Genomic DNA, 23990 nt, shown 5'->3' with positions numbered 1-23990 from the left:
GTGCTGCAGGGCTGTGCCAGTGCGTGCTGTGAAATCTAATGATAAGACGCTCTGCCCCCAATCACTGTTCAGCTACCAGAGAAACGAGGGCGTACACACCTGCACGATTCCACTGCAAGTTTTTTCTCGTTTTCTTTAACATTGCCAGACAGGGCGTTTTCCAACTTTTTCAATACGTTCTCGTAAATAATGCATGGATCTTGAGAGGGTAGTCTTTTTTCATCCACTATACGGCAACAGATAGGATATTAGATTAGGCTTGACTGCATTAAAGTGGACCGCTGGGCCGTGCCATTCTAGTTTAATTCATATATCCGTGTGTTTTGCTTTCTGTTGTTAACCATGAGCCCTCCCAGGCCACTGTCAGAGTGCTACTGACAGTGCAGCCACAGAGAAGGGAAAGGGTTACCTAATTAGATAATGATTTCCAGGTCACATGACTCTGCACCGCAACTGCTCATTGATGCCAAAATAATTAAGCCTTTGTAACCGCCCTGTGTTAGTTTATTAGTTACCCTCCCCCCGATCTGCCCCTGGTTTGGTTTATTACTTAGAACACTTAAAGAGCCTGTGTGCAGAACGTTCTCAGCAGCATCCGCTTACTTAAACAATTCATTTAAAACTAATTATAATGAGCTTATGAAGAACTGCCCTGAGACGGTTTTTATATTGTAATTATTATTATTATTGTTTTTTTTAACTAACTAGCTTATTTTTATGTTCAAACGTATACCATGTTATAATGCCAGAGGGCTTGGGCATCGTATCGGAAGTGAAAAGTGGCATACAAGTAGAAAGTATGTTTCCTCTGTCTGTGTTTCCTGGGGAGGTTAATGAGGAAACAGTTGTGGGTGACACTTCCGGTGCTCAACAGAACTAGGGTAAGATAACATAATAAGGCATGAGCTAAGTGGGCAGAGCAATAACAATTGTATTTACTTGATAAAGTTGCTAACCTAGATCTTCATGAATGAATGATGGACTGTACCAATCGCTCTAAGAAAGAGGATTAGCATCCCGTTGCCATGGAAAAATGCCAGCTCTGAAGTTAAAGGAGAAGTTTACCTAAAAATGAAAGTTCAGTCATTATCCACAAAACATTTCTGGAGCTTCACAGCAACACAACGTGGTAGAAGTAGATGGAGACTTGTTTTAAAAGATTAAAAAAAAAAAGGGGAAAAAAAGAAACATTAAATGACTGGATACAGTTTGTCCAGTATAATCCTAGTCCGTCATAAAAAATCTCAGGAAGCTTGAGACCCCAAATTGATTCAAAAAGATGTTATTTACTCCCTCGACCGCATGCTAACACTTTTAGCTTAGTAGCTAAAGACTTCATCTAAGAGTTAAATAACATATTTTCAAATCAATTTGTGATTTCAGGACATCTGGAGACTTGGATTACGCCGGACAAGTTTATGGAGAAATTTGATTTTTTTTAACTTTTTTTTTTTCTGTTGTTTTTCCCATCTACTTCAGTTGTTTAGGAGAATTCTGCAACATTTGCTGTGAAGCTCCAGAAATATGTTGTGGACTACGTAACTTAACACAACTTTCCATCATTAGATAATGATGGATTTTTTAGGTGAACCTATCCTCTGAGTGACAGGACGTGACAGAAGTTGCGCCCATGATTCATGCAAGTCATCATGGCGCTTAATACTAACTACTAACCACTTAAATAAATTTCTTTTTTTTAAATTTATTTATTTTTTTAAATTAATACCTTTTTTGATACTGCAGCAAGAAGAAAAAAAAGTCTTTGGCACACAAAGTAGGATTATTATTTTATTTTTTTTACTTCAGGAACACGAGGGAATAAAAAGTATCCATACTTTTAACAGCCTTTGTGTCTCTAGTTAAATTCTCCAGTACATAGTTCAGGCTGCTGTCAGAGGTTAATTTATTCATAGCCTTCTTCCTCCATTAAAGCCGCTGTAACCTCTGTGATTCCTTCAGACTGAGTAACCGCGAGGTCAAGCAGTTTCATCACTCCATGACCTCGGCCTCACCTCAGTATTGTCTGACAGATAACCTCAACATTAGCGCTCCTACTCTTCAGCGCAGTCCAGTCATTTGATCCTCAAGATAAGAGGAAAGTCACAGCAGCATTGAGGTCTGAGAGAAGAAATGTTGCAGACCAGATCAGCGTGTTCGAGACTAGCTGACAGGGCGCGTATGTCCATGTAACATTGTTCTGCTAAGTACCAAAGTACAGTACGTTTTTCTTGTCAGAAGCAGCGTGTAAAGACATTCCAGACGTCATTATCAGGCCGACACATTGGACCGGACAAACTGTGTGAGGCCGGACTGTATGAAGAGGTCAGAATGTTTATTAATAGTTAAGGGCTATTGATTAATTCCAGTTGACTGAGGACTAATCTATAAACAACACAGGTCTTGTGTGAATAAACGCATGACTGTACAGCAGAATGGCTGGAATTAATACACTTAATCATATTAGAGCTGACGGCAGATCAATTCGTCTGATATATTCCCTCCCAGGAGAGAGCGGAAACATCAAAATACGTGACAGAAGAAACTTGACACCTTCGACTAGGCGCCGTATATCTTTCTATTAAGGATCGTCGTGTATTCACACCTCCACACCCTCAGCTGCCCTGCGCTGCTCCCTCTCAGTCACGAGATTGCGCTCAGTCTTGTGATGTGTCCTGATATCAGAGTGGACAGACTCAGCAGTCCTCTGATAGCCAGTCCTGACCCCTGCCTGTGCTCTTTACCCTCTCCCATCGTGTTTCATCTTCTTATAGTCCGTATGTGACACTTACACTTCCCCTTTAAATCAGCAGCGTAATGCATCACAGGTGACCCCTCTGCTGTGTTACCTCACGGTGTCTTACTGTAGATGATGAGTGTGTGAGATGATCGAATAGGCCTGAGCTTCCTGTTACACCAGGCTAGGATGCTATCGCTGCATCATGCTGGTTAAAAATATAATTTTCCTATTGATTTCCGACCCATCCATGTAATGCTTTTGTAGAGAGAGATATCAGCTGACCCCGGTGACCACAAAGCTAAATTTAGTACCGTATGGTCTGGTACCTTCAGACGATACATCTGAGTGGAGCAGAAATGTAGCTGGATTTACTCTGATTACACAAGTTAAAGGTCATATTGACAACATTCTTATGAAGACATTTTTTTTTTCTTATTTTTTTATAATCCATCTACAGAGATTGTAGAAAGTCACAGATTAAAATGATCTATTTTCATTAAAAACATTTTTATGATTGTGAACTAATCATTTAGAAAAATGTCAGGTCCACAAAGATTGTTTTGTTTGTCTCAGTCTATGAATACAACCGTTGCTTCAAGCTCGGAGGCTGAATGTTCTCAATAACACTTTAAATGTTCATTTTTTAGTCAAATTTGGGTAAAATTGTAACTAGAATTTGACATCGCTGCTTTCAAGATCTGTAGATCAAGGAGACATTACTGAGAAACTATGGGAAGTTTTCACAGAACTGTGTGTTTGTGTGTTTACATTGGGAGACATTTTTCTTCACATTTTGTGCTTTGGCTAGCGGTGTGCCTAACCATTATTTCCATTGTTGATTAATCTGTTAATACACCTTTTAAGAACCAGCAAATATTTGACATTTCTGCTTGAAAAATGACTTATCAACTAATCCTTGCAGCTCTTATTTTGGCAATCAGCTTTGGTTTTCATTTCTTTATCTGGTGAATCTTTATGTGCAATACAAATAAGATGCAAGGTGCTAACAGGTAGTAGCAGCAGTGGTAGCAATAAAAGAATTAAAGTCTGTATGAAGTCATATAAACAGTATTATTTTACTGCCTAATTGCTGAAATGCTAAACAATAAACCTTGTGACATCTTCTTTTGTGAGTGCAGATAGAAACACATTTTGGGGTTTTTGATTAAGTTGGAGAGTCGACCAAAAAGCCTTTCCATCACAAAGCTAGTGTAAAAGTTATGAGCAGCATTTTAGTGTTTTACTTGGTTTGTTCTTAAGTGGCTCGGGCAAAGTTATCAGGATCGTTGGATATATGAAGTGAGCTTTTGTCTCCCTCACTTCAGCAGGGTTGGACAGTCAGCGGCGCATGAAGGATCAGAAGCGAGACTTTTGGATTGCTGGTCGGTCACGTAACCACCAGGTCACTCTGCCCCGGACATTACTGTCCACAGAAGTCGGCCCCTGTTATGAGAACACCAGTCTAGCAAACTAGGGGACTCATTAAAATCAAATTAAACTCTTGACTGCAGGTCACTCATGGGTAACTAATGCAATTACAGAGAGCAGCAAAGAATTCCTTTATCACTGAGTAAATCTCCCCTCTTCCATCTTTGGCTTTAGTCTCATGTAGCATGAGGACACTTAGGCAACAGGCTCCTGGCTGGGCAGGGCCACTTTGCAGATAGTTCTCTGGTTTCCTGAGATACAAACACACACAATACAACACACATGTCTCATTGTACGAACAATGATGATTTCACAACTGGGTGGCCATTTTAGGATCCTGCTATTGTTTCTTCTCGTTCACCTTTTCTTTACTGATGCAACCTGATTGATGCTTGTACCAGTAAGCAGATGATGGAGTTTAAAATCTTTGTTACAGTTCAGCCAACCGTAACTAGTTTTGAGTTTTCTTAACAGATTTTGTGAGCTCCTCCTGTAGCGTGAATTCAATTTACCGAGCTGTGTCACCAGACTACCATGACTCAGTTTGTCACAAGACACTTAGCACCTCATCCCTCACTGATATTGGCTTGAAAAGGAGAGGCTACAGTACGTTAAAGGAAACAGTTCAGCCAATAATGGAAATTCAGTCCTTATCTCATCACCCTCAATCTGATGGAAAGTCAGGTGAAGTTTTGTGGTCCTCAAAACATTTCTGGAGCTTCACGGCAAAACAGTGTTGCCACATTATCCAAAACAACTGAAGAAGATGGGGACTTGTTTTAAAATGTCTAAAAACGTAAAATGGCTCCATTCAGCTGATTCACCCAAATAGATTTGAAAAGATTCTACTTTACTACTATACTGTTTTTTTTTTACAATTGAAAAAGAATCATTATGTCTATCAAGGTGCACTGTTTTAATCATAGGAATAGGTTGTCAGTTTGATTCCCTCTCCTTAAACAGCCTGGGTTGAAACTTTTTAATGAATTAAGACTATTTCTGTGCCTGGCAACAAAGAGAATTAATGAATGGGCCAGTTTACCTGCTAATAAAATGATCCAATGGCCAGAAAGAGGCTGTTAAAGGGCCACACTTGGCCCGCAGGCCACCACTTCAACAGGTCTGACAGTAATTTAAAGTTAGGCTTGTAGGTTTTTAACCGTTATATGTTGTACAAAATGTTTTTTAATAGATATTTCTTGGCCTTCTAACTCTTTCTGTGATTTTTTTTGTCTTCCATTTTGAAAAACAGATGAAAATGTATCACAGGTACATTATTAATTCTCCTGAATTTGCCACAGTCAGATGGCATAAGGAAAAGAGCTAATGTAGAACTGGGTTGACCCTAAATTTCCAGGTGATCCATAGTTCACATGATCCTTGAACCTTGCAGATAAAGATTTCCTTTATCGTCAAATCATTGTTGTGTATTAGAATCATTGAACCAGGAGAATTGTTTTCCACAGGGGTTTTTGTTCAAAGATTTGATGAAGTGCTTGCAGACGAAGGCTAGGCTGATTGATGACCTTGAAACTTGTTCCTGCCTTTTGTGTGCGCTCTCATAAACCACAGGAGGAGAAGGAACCTGTCGTAGGAAATGTTGCCCTGACGTAAAACACAAGCAGATTCTTTTGTCAATCCTGAGCTGGTGTTGTGTGAATGCACTCCTCAGTTGTTACAGCTACGGTGGTTAATTCTGACCAGCATTCACTTTGATGTCAGCTCTTCTGGTTAAATCAGACCGAACACATCACATGATTCACTTCTTTCCCCAGTGTTTCACATATGACAGGAGTGCTATATGATGTATAATGCTCGCATTCCTTCTGGGTTAATAGTCGTCTTGGTGAGGTAATTATTCACATGTCCCTCCCCTGATGGAGGACCCTGTGGGAGGGTTGCATTTCCTGGAGGCACAGAGTAGCAAAGGGCAAGAGAACCCAGCTCTGACCTTGGGAGTGTCTGATGTTGAAAGAAAATAGAAAGACACCCAAGATAAAGCAGAAAAGGAGGACTTAGTGTCTCTATAATTTAATTTGTTGTGGTAAAAGACTGAAGGGTATTGAAATTGTATGTCTAGAGCTGCGTTAAATAGAAATCATGTAGTCAGCCTGATAGTAAATGGGAAGTAATCGAGCATTCGATGTGTAAAAAATTTGCTGAGTGTTTTGTCACTTCCTCCACACAATCACATGTCCAGTTGCTGAGTAATCACTTAGTAACACCCAACAGTACAGGATGTTCAGTTTCAACACTCCACTGTGGGATCCACAAACAAGCTGATATTTGGGACAGAAAGTGTGCCATGTTCGTGCCACTGAGCCGAATGCTAATCAGATGACTAACGAGATGTTTTCATTCAACAGGAAATCGCTCGGCATCTCCGTCCGACCACACTGCGCGCTCTTTATGGCAAAGTCAAAGTGAAAAATGCAGTGCACTGTACGGACCTCCCTGAAGACGGTGTCCTGGAGGTGGGTGCTACGTCACAGACAAATACCGTAGAAAACACCCACGATACATCATGTGTAGCTCCTCTGATCCCACACACACGTTTTCTCATTGTCTCCCAGCGCCATGCATAACTAACCACCTCAGCAAGAACAAAACCCCCGACTCTGTGAAGCCGTGTCTTTAGACGAGTCTCATGACTCCGCTCTGTGGGCCGGGGCAACCTCAGCTCAAACTGGGTTTGAGGAGAACAAGAATGGCAGTGGAATTTGAAACAAAACCATTGTTTTGCAGGGAGTGGGTCTGACCCATCGAGCGTCATTGTTCAGGAAAACTCCTGATCTGTAGCTTGGACAAATGCCTCCTTGTTAAACATTAGCCTGTGACTGACTGAGCTGCCATTTTCCCAAGACTGGGACACAGTGGCCAAGAAAGAGGCTTGTGCAGGAGGAGAATTTACTCTGAACTTTCACAATGAGGAAGGACTGGCTCCAGCTTTGATGTTTATTTTCCATTCCTCTCTACAGGTGCAGTACTTCTTCAAGATTTTGGACGGGTGAATGCAAAAGAAGAACTATGTATTCAAAGACTTGACAATTCAGTCTCATTTTTCTGTTTATTGTTTCATTGTATTGTTTTTATGCAGATTAAATAAAGTGACAAGAGCAGACTCCTGACAAGTGTTTTTGATCTTCAACATTGAATTAAGTATTTGCACACCAACTAAACATCTTATTACACGGGATACTGCATTGCCTCTGATATTCTCTCACTCTCTGACCAGCGACTTTGGTATTGGATTCATACATTAAACTTTGAAAAAAATGTACAACTGCATAAATATAAAATTCTTCCACCATGAAAATGGCTAAAACATTCAATAGTAAGTAGCATCACAGTCATGTGACGTCTCCAGCAAAACAGATTTCAAAGCACTGAGTTGCCACTGTTTCCATGGAGGTGACAGTCTTTCTAGGCTGGACCCACAAAGCTCTACACTATGAATTAAGAATGAACAGATGTAAGAGTATCAAACAGAAATGTCATCAAACCATAAATCCTACAGCTAAAAGGTGAACAACAAAGAAAAATGTGTACAAATGTCTCCTTCCACAGTCAACTCGGGTAAAGAAACACACAAAAAAACAGATTCCATGGAGCGCAGTCATTTACTCATACATGGGCCTTAAAGGTTCAGAGTACCATGCTAGTATTTCAGTTAGTCAGAGCACATTAACACACACACTCCACGCACTCACATATACTAACACAGTCCTGCACACGGAGAACACGAGCGCACACACACACCTTGGACCACTAAAGCTGACATAAGACAGAGAAGAAGAGATTACAACAGGACTAGACTACAGCACTGGACACTCCAAAAATATATAGAAACCACGTTAGGATGAGATAGTTTGGGGACAGAAACACAGCTCGCTACACGTCAGTAGTGGAATTGCAGTTTTACAGTAATAGATGAACACATCCCATGGCTCAAGGAATATTTTCATGTACAGTAGAATAAATATTTGCTATTGCTACTCTTGTATTTTACATTCTAACCCTCGACAAACACACAGAAAAGCGGGTGTAAAGCACACAGATTAAGTGTAGGTCCTGTATATTATGAATGTTCAAAGACTAGTGGTGTTTTTATCTGAACTCTTTAAATTCTCTCTACATTTTATTCGTTTCAAAATGAGAGTGCTCATCATTGCTGAGGTCACGATTTGACTGTCAGCTTGACATCGAAACGTCCCTGGTAGCGGTCTTTCTCGCTGTAGTCGATGTTTGATCCGAATACTTTGCACTCGATGCGCAGCTCCTGGTCCAAAGTGAGGTTGGTGAACTGGATGGCGACCAGAGGCTGGAGGTACTGGGGCTGCAGCTGCTTGCCGTAGTACGGGTAGTACTGCAGAGGGAAGCCTTCACCCAGGCCAAAGTACTTGATCTCTCCAATCTTGCCTTCATCCTCATCTCGCTGCAAACACACGAATTTAAGCATTAGCACTAATACCGCAGACAGATTTTCTACTAGTAGACACTAGTACACAAAACGTGGCCAGATGCCGTCATATCAAACATACCTTATTTTTGCAGTAAATGGGGATCAGATTGGGCTGGACTTTGCCCTGCAGACCTTCTGGGAGGGACTGATTGTTAGAGGGAGCCTAGAAAAAAGAGAGAGACTGGTTGAACAACATCCTGAGCATGCCGCAGAACCAAGCTGCTGCAGCAACAAGTGGTTTCACGTGGTGCAACTTGTATTGAGCTACTTAAGTTTATTTCAAACAACTCTGACACACATTGCCACCTTGAAAAGACAAGGCAAGGTTCCAAATGGAAAAAAACAGCAATGTTACTTCTCTTATTTTATTGCATGTTTTAGCATTGCACTCCTACAACATTGTCGGACTCTTAATGGAAAGTTTAAAACAAAAAAAGGATAAAAGTTTCTATCCTTTATGCCCATCTCTGGTGCCTGCATTAACCTTTAGTTAATGGTTATTTCACAGCTAACAAGCAATGAAATGCTTTAGAAACCATTTATTAAAAAGGTCCAGTCATGAGTCCACCATTACTTCTTCTAAAAGTCTTGTTCCAAGACAACGATTCGTAGTTTAAGGTGATTATAGACTCATGAAAACATTCAATTCCTGCCAATAGATCCCCCTAAATCCTCGCTCCATCGCAAAGTGGCCACTGAGCCAAAAGTAACTCAGTGGCATATGCCACAAAACTAGTACTGGCATATGCCACTGAGTTACTTTTGGCTCAGTGGTCACTTTGCGATCTCTCATTGGAATTTGTGCATTTAACTCAATGGCATATGCCACTAGTAGCTAAGTATATTACTTCGCTGTTAACAAGCAATGAAATGCTTTATGAACCATTTATTAAGCAACTGTTTATTGTAAAGTTGTAAATGGTTAATAAGTACTGTGTAGTTCATCTGTAAACATTATTTTGGATGCCATTTAAAGTCACAAATGGTGTTTTATAAACCTTTACATACTGTATACTAGTTTTGTGGCATATGCCACTAGTGTCTCAGTGGCAATAAAGGAATGTATGAGTTTCTGTCATCCGGTGACCTGAATTAAACACGGATTCATTCTTTTCATTGATTTAATTGATTCTTGATTACTCCCAACTCCACTTCATACAGAATTTCAACACGAGTCACAGACTCACAAATAAAAACTTATCAAAATAAATTTTATTCTGGACTTTCGTTTCAATGACTGAAATCATAACAGACTGAGGTGATGCGCAAACTGCAGAAAAAAAAGGCTTGGAGACCCTATGGGAGAGATGCTGCTGAGCTGACATGATGCTCTGTTGTGCCAAACTCTGTGGCGCAGACCCGAGGACGGCATGAACACATCAATGTAATTTGTCATGACCCAAGGTTATATTACTGAGCTACTAGCGGCATATACCACTGAGCTAAATGCACAAATCCCAATGAGAGATCGCAAAGGGGCCACTGAGCCAAAAGTAACTCAGTGGCATATGCCAGTACTAGTTTTGTGGCATATGCCACTAGTGTCTCTGTCAAAAAGGAATGTATGAGTTTCTGTCGTCCGGTGACCTGAATTAAACACGGATTCATTACTTTTGTTGATTTCATCGATACTTGATTAGCCAGTGATTTGCCAGTAGTTGCATTGTGGCATTTCCCACTAGTGTCTCAGTGGCAATAAAGGAATGTATGAGTTTCTGTCATCTGATCACCTGAATTAAACACCGATTCATTATTTTCCTAACTCCACTTCACACAGAATTTCAACACGAGTCACAGACTCACAAATAAAAACTTATCAAAATATATTTTATTCTGGACTTTTCTTTCAATGATCTGACTGAAATGATAACAGATCGAGGTGATGCAAACTGCAGGGGGAAAAAAAAAAAGGCTCGGAGACCCTATGGGCTGGGCTGACATGATGCTCTGTTGTGCCAAACTGCATGGCGCAGACCTGAGGTTGGCATGAACACATCAAAGAAATTTGTCATGACCCAAGGTAATACTACTGGCATATGCCACTGAGCTACTAGTGGCATATGCCATTGAGCTAAATGCACAAATCCCAATGAGAGATCGCAAAGTGGCCACTGAGCCTAAAGCAACTCAGTGGCATATGCCAGTACTAGTTTTGTGGCATATGCCACTAGTGTCACTCAAAAAGGAATGTATGAGTTTCTGTCGTCCGGTGACCTGAATTAAACACGGATTCATTACTTTTGTTGATTTCATCAATACTTGATTAGCCAGTGATTTGCCAGTAGTTGCATTGTGGCATTTCCCACTAGTGTCTCAGTGGCAATAAAGGAATGTATGAGTTTCTGTCATCTGATCACCTGAATTAAACACCGATTCATTATTTTCCTAACTCCACTTCACACAGAATTTCAACACGAGTCACAGACTCACAAATAAAAACTTATCAAAATATATTTTATTCTGGACTTTTCTTTCAATGATCTGACTGAAATGATAACAGATCGAGGTGATGCAAACTGCAGGGGAAAAAAAAAAAAGGCTCGGAGACCCTATGGGCTGGGCTGACATGATGCTCTGTTGTGCCAAACTGCATGGCGCAGACCCGAGGTTGGCATGAACACATCAAAGGAATTTGTCATGACCCAAGGTAATACTACTGGCATATGCCACTGAGCTACTAGTGGCATATGCCATTGAGCTAAATGCACAAATCCCAATGAGAGATCGCAAAGTGGCCACTGAGCCTAAAGCAACTCAGTGGCATATGCCAGTACTAGTTTTGTGGCATATGCCACTAGTGTCACTCAAAAAGGAATGTATGAGTTTCTGTCGTCCAGTGACCTGAATTAAACACGGATTCATTACTTTTGTTGATTTCATCGATACTTGATTAGCCAGTGATTTGCCAGTAGTTGCATTGTGGCATTTCCCACTAGTGTCTCAGTGGCAATAAAGGAATGTATGAGTTTCTGTCATCTGATCATCCGTTTCTGTCATCTAAACACCGATTCATTATTTTCCTAACTCCACTTCACACAGAATTTCAACACGAGTCACAGACTCACAAATAAAAACTTATCAAAATATATTTTACTCTGGACTTTTGTTTCAATGATCTGACTGAAATGATAACAGACCGAGGTGATGCAAACTGCAGAAAAAAAAGGCTTGGAGTCCCTATGGGAGAGATGCTGCTGAGCTGACATGATGCTCTGTTGTGCCAAACTGTGTGGCGCAGACCCAAGGACGGCATGAACACATCAAAGGAATTTGTCATGACCCAAGGTAATACTACTGGCATATGCCACTGAGCAACTAGTGGCATATGCCATTGAGCTAAATGCACAAATCCCAAAGAGAGATCGCAAAGTGGCCACTGAGCCTAAAGTAACTCAGTGGCATATGCCAGTACTAGTTTTGTGGCATATGCCACTAGTGTCTCAGTGTCAAAAAGGAATGTATGAGTTTCTGTCGTCCGGTGACCTGAATTAAACACGGATTCATTACTTTTGTTGACTTCATCGATACTTGATTAGCCAGTGATTTGCCAGTAGTTGCATTGTGGCATTTCTCACTAGTGTCTCAGTGGCAATAAAGGAATGTATGAGTTTCTGTCATCTGATCACCTGAATTAAACACAGATTCATTATTTTCCTAACTCCACTTCACACAGAATTTCAACACGAGTCACAGACTCACAAATAAAAACTTATCAAAATATATTTTACTCTGGACTTTTGTTTCAATGATCTGACTGAAATGATAACAGATCGAGGTGATGCAAACTGCAGAAAAAAAAGGCTTGGAGTCCCTATGGGAGAGATGCTGCTGAGCTGACATGATGCTCTGTTGTGCCAAACTGTGTGGCGCAGACCCGAGGACGGCATGAACACATCAAAGGAATTTGTCATGACCCAAGGTAATACTACTGGCATATGCCACTGAGCAACTAGTGGCATATGCCATTGAGCTAAATGCACAAATCCCAAAGAGAGATCGCAAAGTGGCCACTGAGCCTAAAGTAACTCAGTGGCATATGCCAGTACTAGTTTTGTGGCATATGCCACTAGTGTCTCAGTGTCAAAAAGGAATGTATGAGTTTCTGTCGTCCGGTGACCTGAATTAAACACGGATTCATTACTTTTGTTGACTTCATCGATACTTGATTAGCCAGTGATTTGCCAGTAGTTGCATTGTGGCATTTCCCACTAGTGTCTCAGTGGCAATAAAGGAATGTATGAGTTTCTGTCATCTGATCACCTGAATTAAACACCGATTCATTATTTTCCTAACTCCACTTCACACAGAATTTCAACACGAGTCACAGACTCACAAATAAAAACTTATCAAAATATATTTTACTCTGGACTTTTGTTTCAATGATCTGACTGAAATGATAACAGATCGAGGTGATGCAAACTGCGGGGGGAAAAAAAAAAGGCTCGGAGACCCTATGGGCTGGGCTGACATGATGCTCTGTTGTGCCAAACTGCATGGCGCAGACCCGAGGTTGGCATGAACACATCAAAGGAATTTGTCATGACCCAAGGTAATACTACTGGCATATGCCACTGAGCTACTAGTGGCATATGCCATTGAGCTAAATGCACAAATCCCAATGAGAGATCGCAAAGTGGTCACTGAGCCTAAAGTAACTCAGTGGCATATGCCAGTACTAGTTTTGTGGCATATGCCACTAGTGTTTCAGTGTCAAAAAGGAATGTATGAGTTTCTGTCGTCCGGTGACCTGAATTAAACACGGATTCATTATTTTTGTTGATTTCATCGATACTTGATTAGCCAGTGATTTGCTAGTAGTTGCGTTGTGGCATTTCCCCACTAGTGTCTCAGTGGCAATAAAGGAATGTATGAGTTTCTGTCACCTGATCACCTGAATTAAACACCGATTCATTATTTTCTTAACTCCACTTCACACAGAATTTCAACACGAGTCACAGACTCACAAATAAAAACTTATCAAAATAAATTTTATTCTGGACTTTTGTTTCAATGATCTGACTGAAATGATAACAGATCGAGGTGATGCAAACTGCAGAAAAAAAAAGGTTTGGAGACCCTATGGGAGAGATGCTGCTGAGCTGACATGATGCTCTGTTGTGGCAAACTGTGTGGCGCAGAACCGAGGACAGCATGAACACCTCAATGTAATTTGTCATGACCCAAGGTTATATTACTGAGCTACTAGTGGCATATGCCACTGAGCTAAATGCACAAATCCCAATGAGAGATCGCAAAGGGGCCACTGAGCCAAAAGTAACTCAGTGGCATATGCCAGTACTAGTTTTGTGGCATATGCCACTAGTGTCTCTGTCAAAAAGGAATGTATGAGTTTCTGTCGTCCGGTGACCTGAATTAAACACGGATTCATTACTTTTGTTGATTTCATCGATACTTGATTAGCCAGTGATTTGCCAGTAGTTGCATTGTGGCATTTCCCACTAGTGTCTCAGTGGCAATAAAGGAATGTATGAGTTTCTGTCATCTGATCACCTGAATTAAACACCGATTCATTTTTTTCTTAACTCCTCTTCACACAGAATTCCAACACGAGTCACAGACTCACAAATAAAAACTTATCAAAATATATTTTATTCTGGACTTTTGTTTCAATGATCTGACTGAAATGATAACAGATTGAGGTGATGCAAACTGCAGGGAAAAAAAGGCTTGGAGACCCTATGGGAGAGATGCTGCTGAGCTGACATGATGCTCTGTTGTGCCAAACTGTGTGGCGCAGACCCGAGGACGGCATGAACACATCAATGTAATTTGTCATGACCCAAGGTTATATTACTGAGCTACTAGCGGCATTTGCCACTGAGCTAAATGCACAAATCCCAATGAGAGATCGCAAAGGGGCCACTGAGCCAAAAGTAACTCAGTGGCATATGCCAGTACTAGTTTTGTGGCATATGCCACTAGTGTCTCTGTCAAAAAGGAATGTATGAGTTTCTGTCGTCCGGTGACCTGAATTAAACACGGATTCATTACTTTTGTTGATTTCATCGATACTTGATTAGCCAGTGATTTGCTAGTAGTTGCGTTGTGGCATTTCCCACTAGTGTCTCAGAGGCAATAAAGGAATGTATGAGTTTCTGTCATCTGATCACCTAAATTAAACACCGATTCATTATTTTCCTAACTCCACTTCACACAGAATTTCAACACTTTCACAAATAAAAACTTATCAAAATATATTTTACTCTGGACTTTTGTTTCAATGATCTGACTGAAATGATAACAGATCGAGGTGATGCAAACTGCAGGGGGGAAAAAAAAAAGGCTCGGAGAACCTTATGGGCTGGGCTGACATGATGCTCTGTTGTGCCAAACTGCATGGCGCAGACCCGAGGTCGGCATGAACACATCAAAGGAATTTGTCATGACCCAAGGTAATACTACTGGCATATGCCACTGAGCTACTAGTGGCATATGCCACTGAGCTAAATACACAAATCCCAATGAGAGATTGCAAAGTGGCCACTGAGCCTAAAGTAACTCTGTAGCCAGTAGTAGTTTTGTGGCATTTGCCACTAGTGTCTCAGTGGCATAAAGGAATGTATGAGTTTCTGTCGTCCGGTGACCTGAATTAAGCACGGATTCATTATTTTGTCTTGATCACTCCTCACTCCACTTCACACAGAATTTCAAAACGAGTCACAGACTCGCAAATAAGCATGTTACATAAGCCTCTTCTTGTTTATATTGCATTTTCTTTTTTCTCTTTTTAAAGGGGCTCTGTGAGACTTCTGTGTTGTGCTGGAAGCCAGTTGTTTATGTTAGCAAACTCCATTTCTCAACTAACCTTAGCTACCTTTGCTCTCTGTTAGCAGAGCAGAGGAAGGTCTTATTTATCACCTCACGTTACAATCCAAATAAAAAAGTGATTAATAGTTGACAAGTTGTTGCTCAGAGCCCCTTAACTTAAAAAATAATAATGCACATCCACATTGCTCTGTGTAAACTGACCATTTGTCACCAGGTTGCTGAGTAACATTAGCTAACACTTTACTTGACAGCGTACGTCACATAGTTGGACAGATGTTTGATTCGTGATGGGTAACATTTCATGTTAGATAACATTAATTTGAAGTTTTTTTTAAGAATGCTCGAGTCTTGCACATTTAAGCCTTCCTGGTTTTTACGACTGTTTTATTCATTGTTCATTGGGCCTTTATCAACGTGAAAGCACCTGTAACTGTGAAAAGCTATAACGGTTTAAGTGTGCTTTAACCTACCTTTGGTCTGAAATTGACAATCCTGTTGAGCTTGACGATGAGGCACGGCTTTCCCTCACGGAAGCCAAAAGTGGGATCGCTCGCCCCTGAGCAGCTTTCAAGCAAAGTCCTGCGGAAGCGGCAAGCTTTCCTCTGGCCTACATCGCTTTCCAGACTTCCACGGTTGATGTATGCCGAAGGAGACTCTGCAAATGGTAAAAAGACACATTAGACCCCTAACCAAACACTAAACTAGTCTTTATTTCAAGCATGTTCTTAGTAGTACCTACATTAAATTACCAAATGTACTTTTAATATTTTAGAAGTACTGATGGAGGCCTCGATGTTTCTTTTCATTGATTTAAATACATCAATATAAGTGTCTATTGCTGCATGTACATCAGGTGTCACTCAGAAAGTATGACCATCCCCGTATGATCGACTTATACTTGCCTCCACAGTCTTCAAATTTCATTTCATCAGCCTGACGTTCATCGTCATAGAGCTTGAGGAAGTCCGTCATGCTTGTGGTGTACTTCTCGTACGATTTCGGATCTCCCTTGCTGAAAGCAATTTCAGATTTTTCTGAGCGTGGGGTGTGCGATAGACCTGGAAAACACAAAGTTGTCTTGATAAAAATGACAAAATAAAAATGAAACACGGATGGCCTTCAAACAAAATTGATATTTTTATATGTATCACGATACATATATACATACATATTTGATATCTCCTCAAAAGCCCTTCACAGGGCAACAAAATCAGATACCATAATATTTTTGACTAAATACCATGATATTGCAACAATATTATAAGGATGATAACTGAATTTTGACAAAATATTCATTTAAAGCAAATACATTTCTGATAAATAATCATCAGTACTGAAGATATAACGACTAAGTGGGTAAAGACAAGTATTAGAACAAGCAGAACATTTTGGAGAGTTAACAAAATTACATCACTTTACTGTAATGCAGTCTTTAAAACCAGGAAAAGAAAACACTGGTGTCATATCACAATATAACGATATCCAAAATGAAAGACGATCACATTAAAGGTGCACTCTATAGTTTTGGCCAAGAAATTTTAATAAGAAGAGAAAGATCTTCATTGACTGATTATTTTATGCCTAAATAAACAAAATAAACAAATTATCTTTGTTTTCATGACTGAATAAACTGAATAAACAAACTGACCTTAAAAGGGCAACACAATTTTAAACTGTCCTAGTTTGTTTATATTTGGCGGACCCTGCCACCTTCCTAGCTTCAAACAGTGTTCTGGGGTCCTTATTTTCCTCTGAGAACAGCTTGTTTACTCAGTTATGGAAAAGATAAATATTTCTTGAGTTTTTATTATGACCTCATTAATATTGTAAATATAAAAATTCTTAAGTTTAAATTTCTCCTCCAAAAATACGTAGTGCCCCTTTAAATGCAAAGGCTTTGAGAAAAACACAATAAAACTGTTCTATGGAGTGAAATTCTTGACAGAAGCTACACTGTTTATCACGCGACCTATTCTTTGTAGTGCCCAGAGAGAGTCTGCTCTATTATCTTAGGACAACACAATGTGGGGTCTTGGGGATTTCCTCAGATGGTCTCTGTCAGCTCTTTATGGCAGTAATTTTCCACAGACCTTGTGCACAAGGCCTCAGTGAGGCGTGGCGTTAGGGGAATTAGATGGGTAAGAGGAGTGAAAGGAAACATGACATTTATGAACCTCCTCTCAGCCTCACCTCTCGCTGATCTGTTCATTTACTGTGGTAGTTATGAGCAAGATTCATAGCATTTGAGCAACAGAGAGAGAGAACTAAGAGTCAGTCATTTGATTTTCAGTGGTGGCTTGTGAAAGTTCACCAATCCCCTGCCCCCACCCATCCACTCTCACGTGTGTCTCTCTCACAATGGAAACTTTTAGCCCCAGAGTGAGAGGCGGGCTTGAGCTCTGAGAAAAAAAAAAAAACCTAACTACTCCCTTCCTTTATCTTGCCACTACTGGAAACTCGCTTCAGCTCAAAGCGCTGCACACTTGTTTCACTGCCAGGCTACTCTTTGACTCTTAACAGCCGTGGACGGCTGACAGACAAAACGGCCGGCAAACTAACTCGTGTGCATGAAGCCAGTCATTTACAATGACTGCTAAAAATACCGCCAAGGCAAGAGCATGTGCTGTGCAAACAAGTACAGGCACAACAAGATGAGGCCAGGCCCTTAAAATCTGCACCGTCTCCGAGTTTGTAGGAAATTTCGAAAAGGCTTGTAATGTGACTGTGGTGGTGTTTGATGTTCTCACAAGATTACAGATTAAAATTTGTGTCCACACAAACAAGCCTGGATGCCTCTTGGCTGCAACAAAACTAAAAAAAAAATTAAAGAATGAAATACAAACTCTGGCTGCCTCACGTGTTTATTTGAACATGTCGGCTGTGACACAGTCATAGCACACATGAATCGTTTTAGTCACAATGGGTGTAAGCTACAACAGTTCCCCTGTAGCCTGAGGGGGGAAACATTGACTGGCTGAGAGGAGTGAAGGACAAAATGGCTGAACCTATCTAAGGTCAGAAAGACTTCTGATAGAGTAGCTGCTTAAAGGCACACCCCAACAGTCAATTTGAACTACATGAACCACACACTGCACAGAGCCCAAACAAAAACAGTTTGCTTATGAGCTAATGAAACATGCATTACTGCTGCAGAGAAGTAAAAAGCTGGTGAGTATATTTACCTGGAGGGGCGACTCTGTCCTGATAGGTGGGCTTGTATCTGCTTAATGTAAGCAGCAGGGCCTGGATGGTCCCGACGAAGATTCCAGCCAAGCATAGGTAGAATATCACGTAGAACGAGATGATTTTAACTGTGGGGAGAAAGGTATATTTAATCACTTGTGTAAAATAATTAGAGCTGCAACAAGAAATACATTTGGTTACTTATGGAGCAAAGAACTAACATATTTCAGCTTCTCAACTGTGATTATTTGCTGCTTTTATGTCACATTAACTGAGTATCATTTGGTTTTTGCATTGTTGGTCTGAAATTTAGAGATTGTTGTTATTCTTTTTTGACAATTCATAGAGCAGACCATTAATGGATTAATAAAAACAGATAGAGTTTGATAAACACATTTATTCTTAATCTTGAAAGGCCTTTAATACCACTTATAATCAACTTGTTAACAGTTTATAGGCATTCAAGAACATGAGCAAAAACTTAAATATTTTCTTATAAATGTTTAAATTAGCACTACAGACACACTGAGTTTAACTTACCTATTATGTCACTGTTAACGTTTATTGAGCTGTTGTCATTGCTACCAGATCTAACATGGGAACAATGCCTCATTAAGTTAAATTAATCCTTTATAATGTAAATGTTATTTTTCGGGGGGTTTTTAACTTTATTGAATAGTAGAGCTGAAGATAGGGGACATGCAGCAAAAGGGCTTATAAATGGCTTATTATTAAACAATATATGTGTTTATTAGTACACACATATATCTTATTAAAACATAATAATGCTAATAGGCATCTTACAAGGACTTATAAGGGCCTCAACAATGCTTATAACAAGGCCATTAATAAAAAGCATCACCCTTGTTCTGTCTTAAATCTTAAGTGTTCGCACTCAAGAACAAAATTACTGATGTATGTCTCATACCAACCATTTTCCTTTTTTTTTTTTTAAATAGGAAAAAGGTCAATATAAAGAAAGTTCCAGGAAAAGAAAAACAAGATTTGGACAGAACCTCCAGGAGAGAAAAACCTCGACGACTGCGTTTAGATAGTCCACAAACTACTCCCCCACAGCATGACCCCTTCTCTTCCCGTCTGTGGAAGCCACTTCAGAACAATGCCAACGTTTTTTTTTATTCACCTAATTTAAAATTTACTCCAATTATGCAACAGCAGGAGGGTCGCATTTCAATTCAAACTGGATGAGTCACTAGTCGATCCTGTTAGCGCCACAGCCACCTCTCATGCAGACCCCTCCCCCGCAGTGCCGCCACTTCTACAGCAGGTTTGGCAAAAACACACACTGCCGTCACTTAACTGAACAACAAGGCCTCACTTTGTCTGTCTCAGGCTGTTGTTGTAGGCACAAAAGTCTAATTAGCATTTTGTGTTTTGCTTACTTTGAGTCGAGATCAGTCGGAGGAGTCGATACTTAAATGTATCACACTTTTTATCACCTGTAGATTACCCCAATACTTGTATCCGTCTATACAACAGTGTATCTATACTACAACTTTAAGATGGAGTAGCGTGTATCTCATTTGAGGTGATCTCAGAGAGTAACACCAGAAACAGCGTGTGGCTCAAGCAAAATAACCATCTTCTGTGAGATGTGTATCTAACAACCAGAGCTCAAATGAAACCCAGAGTTCACAGTTTTTAGTCTGATCCTACTGTATAACTTAAAAACAGCCAACACAATAACTTAATCATCCTCTTTTTTGCAGTAATAGGTTTATTTGGCTATTATAATTTTTGTCATTTGAATATTCAAAAAACTTCACATATATTTTGAACTGAAGGAAAAATTCTGAATATTTGTGTTTCTGTTAAAGGAGTGTGACCAATCAGCACACAGGGCCTTGAAATCTATGACAAAAATGTCATCTAAAAAACTTTGCATTTGATGCCAGATTTCTGCTCTAATCACAACAGCCATCATGTGGCATCATATCGTCTCTGATTCTGAACCCCAACAGACGGCAGCATCCTCATCATTGTTCCTGATCTGTCTGCTGTTGTTGTGGCGCCTTACCAAAATGTCTTCCCGCCCCCTGCCAGATGCATGTCCCAATCGGCCAGTGTGAAACCAGTTTGGCGGGTTGATAACTGGTTCAACTCCACAACCTTATCTCCCCCAACAGACTATAGATTACCTCCCCACGCCTTGTGTTACTCTCATACTGTTTTTTTTGCATTTCAAACACACAAGCAGTGTTTCCAGCGCATGAGATCTGGGGCAACATCCCCTCATTTTATGCTCAAACGCAGAGAGAGAGAGAGAGAGAGAGAGAGAGAGAGAGAGAGAGAGAGAGAGAGAGAGGACAGTTTGTCTTCTAACACAGCTACAGATAATGAGCAGAAGCGGGGACACCATATGAACCTTTTTTAAATAAAAAGTCAAAATCAGCTTTGATTTTGTGTTCCAGAACGGCTACAGGTTGTCACAGCACGAACCACCAATGTAAATGTGTCGTGAGCTATTTTTTTCTAATGAGTGTGCGCAACCATAGCTGGAGTGCAGGCGAGATGCACCTGTTGAGGAGGAAACTATAGACGGTCGCTCGTGCTGACGAGATGTGTAGGATTACAATTCTGTGAAGTGATTTCTTTAGAATAGACCGCCTTAGAAGTAAAAGAAAGGTTTGAATTAGCACCTGTTGTATGGATGAGGAGTATTTGCATAACAAATACCATTTTTTTTTTGAGAAAGGCGTGCCAGACAGTACAGAGTTATAGCCGCTGGTGCAGCCATTTGAGTTCCCTGTGACTGTTAACATGTCTTCGATCAAAGCAGAACTATGTGGGCTTCATTTTATATTTACATTCGATTACATGGGATTTATAAGAAAGGCCATTTTGAGTGAGTGCACGTGGGTGCCTTAGATACACAACACCATTTTGTAGCAGTAAAATGCCAGGTATCAACACTGCTGCCAAGACATGTAAATAGCACAGAAACTGGCCTGCTGCTGCTGCTGGTGAGAGGCAGAGTTTGAATGGAGAGCACCTCCCCCACCAGCAGCACCAGACTACTGCTGCAGCATGTTGTGAAGGGGCCGTCACCACGTTCACACCTCGCTCATGTCCCCACACTTTTACTGACGCTTTTGATGAAGCCTAGTCGACGCCTTTACCAGCTCTGCAGTAACATTTCCAGACGGATTCAGCTGTCCTAAATGTCGAAATGTTCTCACAAAAACTATTATAGAGAAGAAATGAGCGACAGGTCTGAAACTGACGGACGTCATTTCCTATATTTCGCATTTTTTGGTGACAAATGACGTTGGGAATAGTTCACTTAAAAACTATGTGGCTTTAGTAATTGAACGCATCTGAAATGAGCCTTAATGTTAGCGACGGACCGTGAACGTTTCAAGAAACTCAAGGGCACAGACATACCTGTTGCATTCACAGCCACATCGCCCGCTTTTTAGTTAGTGCGACATCGCCCTCCCTCACGACAGACACGCTCACAGTTACGCCTGTAATACACGCACACTAACAGCAGTGGTGGCATTACTACATTAACACAAGTACGGTGAATTTAATTTCCACCTGAAAGTGAACCTCCTGTGAGTTTCGCCATAAACTCGCCATTCACAGTTCAGCGCAGACGGACCGTGACGGCGAGACTACAGCGACATTACAGTGATTTTATTCGACACAAAATGAGCCTTTCTCTCACAAAAACTGTTTATTCTTTGAGCTGTCGTTGCGTTTTGAAGGGGGGGGGGGGGGGGGGGAACCTGCCAAGGACGTGCCGACCAACGTCTTTTCTTTCAGAGGGGGGGGGAAGAAAAAAATAAGCATGAGATGGAGAGGGGCGGCCCTTGAGACATGTGAGTCGTGATCTGCTCCCCAGCACCATGTTGCCAAGCGGTGTCTGGCCGAACCCGGCTGCGTCTCACACAGACGGGGGGGGAAAAAACACCATTTAGACTTTTTCTAAACGGCTTAGTGAGCTTAATTGGTAGTATATAATAGAGTGCAGTTATCCCATCAAATCAACAAGCACTGCTGACCGTATTAGGTCGTCTTAAAGTATTGAAAACAGTGGTAAAACGATTAGAGCTGGATCCATTAATCTTGGGTTTGAGTGAAAGCATAAGAGGGAGGGGGGGGAGCATAACCAGGCCTGTATACAGGAGCCACAGTTTAGCTATTAATCTTATTATTAAAATGAATAAAATATCCCACTTGTTTCTCGCCTGCTTTCATTTGGAAGGGTAAAATACAAAAGGTGGACCAGTGAGGCACACAGGCAACCCAAGCCCCAACTTTCACCATTTGGTTCAGTGAGGAGTCCTGGCCCACCACACTGTCCTTCAGGATGACCTTTTCATAAAGGACGTTTATTAATGAATGGCTCGATGAGGGGCTACGCCTTTGGTAACCACTTCCCACAGCAATGTATTAACCATAAAACCAATTATCTAATATTTACTCAAGTCGCAGTTATATGTGCTTATGTTACCAGTCAAATGTCTAAGGGCAGAAATGATATATAGTACGACTTAATTGTTTTTTTTTTCCTTAATAATGAGCCTAATTTTCTCCATATTCGACCTGTAGCACGTCTGTGGAGCCAACTCTGTGAGATGGACCCGTTTCCTTTATGTGTTTTTCTTTCCCTCCACAAATGAGTTTATTCTGATCTGACAGACCAACTTCTACACACAGCCTCCATTGAGAACCGAAGTCACGACGCAGCATGTCAAAGGCAGTGAGATCTAACAGGTGCTGTCTGTACAGTCAGGAAATGGAGAGAGGAGGGAAAAAAAGAGGAAAAAAACCCTCTGAGCAACGTCAGTTTCCAAACCTCTCAGCCAAACGTGCTCAGCCACAGTTTATTTCACATTGTGCCGTCGTGTTTTAAACAGCAGCGGAGCGTGTTAATTCAGTAAAATGGGGGTACTCACACCAACTGCACCCTGTTCGTCCTAGAAACTCCCTCTTCTCTGAATTCCACAGAAATGTCCTCCATCCGCCGTCACTGTCTTTATTTCCCGACATATTAACTCCCGGTAATATCCCGCCTTTCGGTTTTTTATCGGATTTTAAACGGTGTGGCTCGGGCTAGTTTTTTCTGTAGCTTGCTATGTTGACTGTCCCTCACAGGAAAAGCGAAAGGACAGTTTCGTACCCGACTCCACCAATTGTACCACACACAATTTACCTCTCAGGGAAACCGACTCCGCCTGCAAACTCCCGTAATAAGTTACCCCCGAAGAGGGAGGGCTGAGTCTAGCAAATCACAACCGTCCGCTGCTTTTTGCGTAAGAGGGAAGCGGAGGAAGAGGAGGAGGAGGAGGAGGAGGGAGCGTGCTACAGGCTAACACGCTAATGAACACAGAGAGTGAGGAGCCGACACAACATGGCCAACGG

The 23990-nt window shown here is 41.0% G+C and overlaps 2 protein-coding genes across 3 annotated transcripts in view; one reads left to right on the top strand and one right to left on the bottom strand.

Annotated features, from left to right (window-relative positions):
* Positions 1-7286, top strand: part of nme7 (NME/NM23 family member 7) — a 20307-nt gene extending 13021 nt beyond the window's left edge. For both annotated transcript variants that reach the window (XM_084355453.1, XM_084355454.1), the window contains 2 exons: positions 6532-6639; positions 7144-7286. In XM_084355453.1, the coding sequence (XP_084211579.1) occupies positions 6532-6639; positions 7144-7176 (141 nt within the window). In that variant the 3' untranslated portion in view covers positions 7177-7286. The remainder of the gene's footprint in view (positions 1-6531; positions 6640-7143) is intronic.
* Positions 7219-23990, bottom strand: atp1b1a (ATPase Na+/K+ transporting subunit beta 1a). Its single transcript, XM_084355460.1, has 6 exons — positions 23525-23990; positions 18599-18727; positions 16319-16474; positions 15887-16071; positions 8707-8790; positions 7219-8600 (listed from the first exon to the last, which is right to left on the bottom strand). Exons 1-6 carry the CDS (start codon positions 23616-23618, stop codon positions 8343-8345), a joined length of 906 nt encoding a protein of 301 aa, XP_084211586.1. The 5' UTR covers positions 23619-23990; the 3' UTR covers positions 7219-8342.

The sequence above is a fragment of the Pagrus pagrus genome, assembly GCF_965226575.1.
Source record: "Pagrus pagrus genome assembly, chromosome: 6".
In the NCBI taxonomy this organism is placed as follows: Eukaryota; Metazoa; Chordata; class Actinopteri; order Spariformes; family Sparidae; genus Pagrus; species Pagrus pagrus.
This window is presented reverse-complemented; position numbering and strand designations above follow the sequence as displayed.

Coding starts and splice junctions, on each gene's coding strand:
- atp1b1a (XM_084355460.1), bottom strand. CDS start 23,618: ATGTCGGGAAATAAAGACAGTGACGGCGGATGGAGGACATTTCTGTGG. Junction 16,072..16,318: donor GAAATTTGAAGACTGTGGAG/GCAAGTATAAGT, acceptor TACCATTTGCAG/AGTCTCCTTCGGCATACATC. Junction 8,791..15,886: donor TTGTCAATTTCAGACCAAAG/GTAGGTTAAAGC, acceptor TCTTTTTTCTAG/GCTCCCTCTAACAATCAGTC.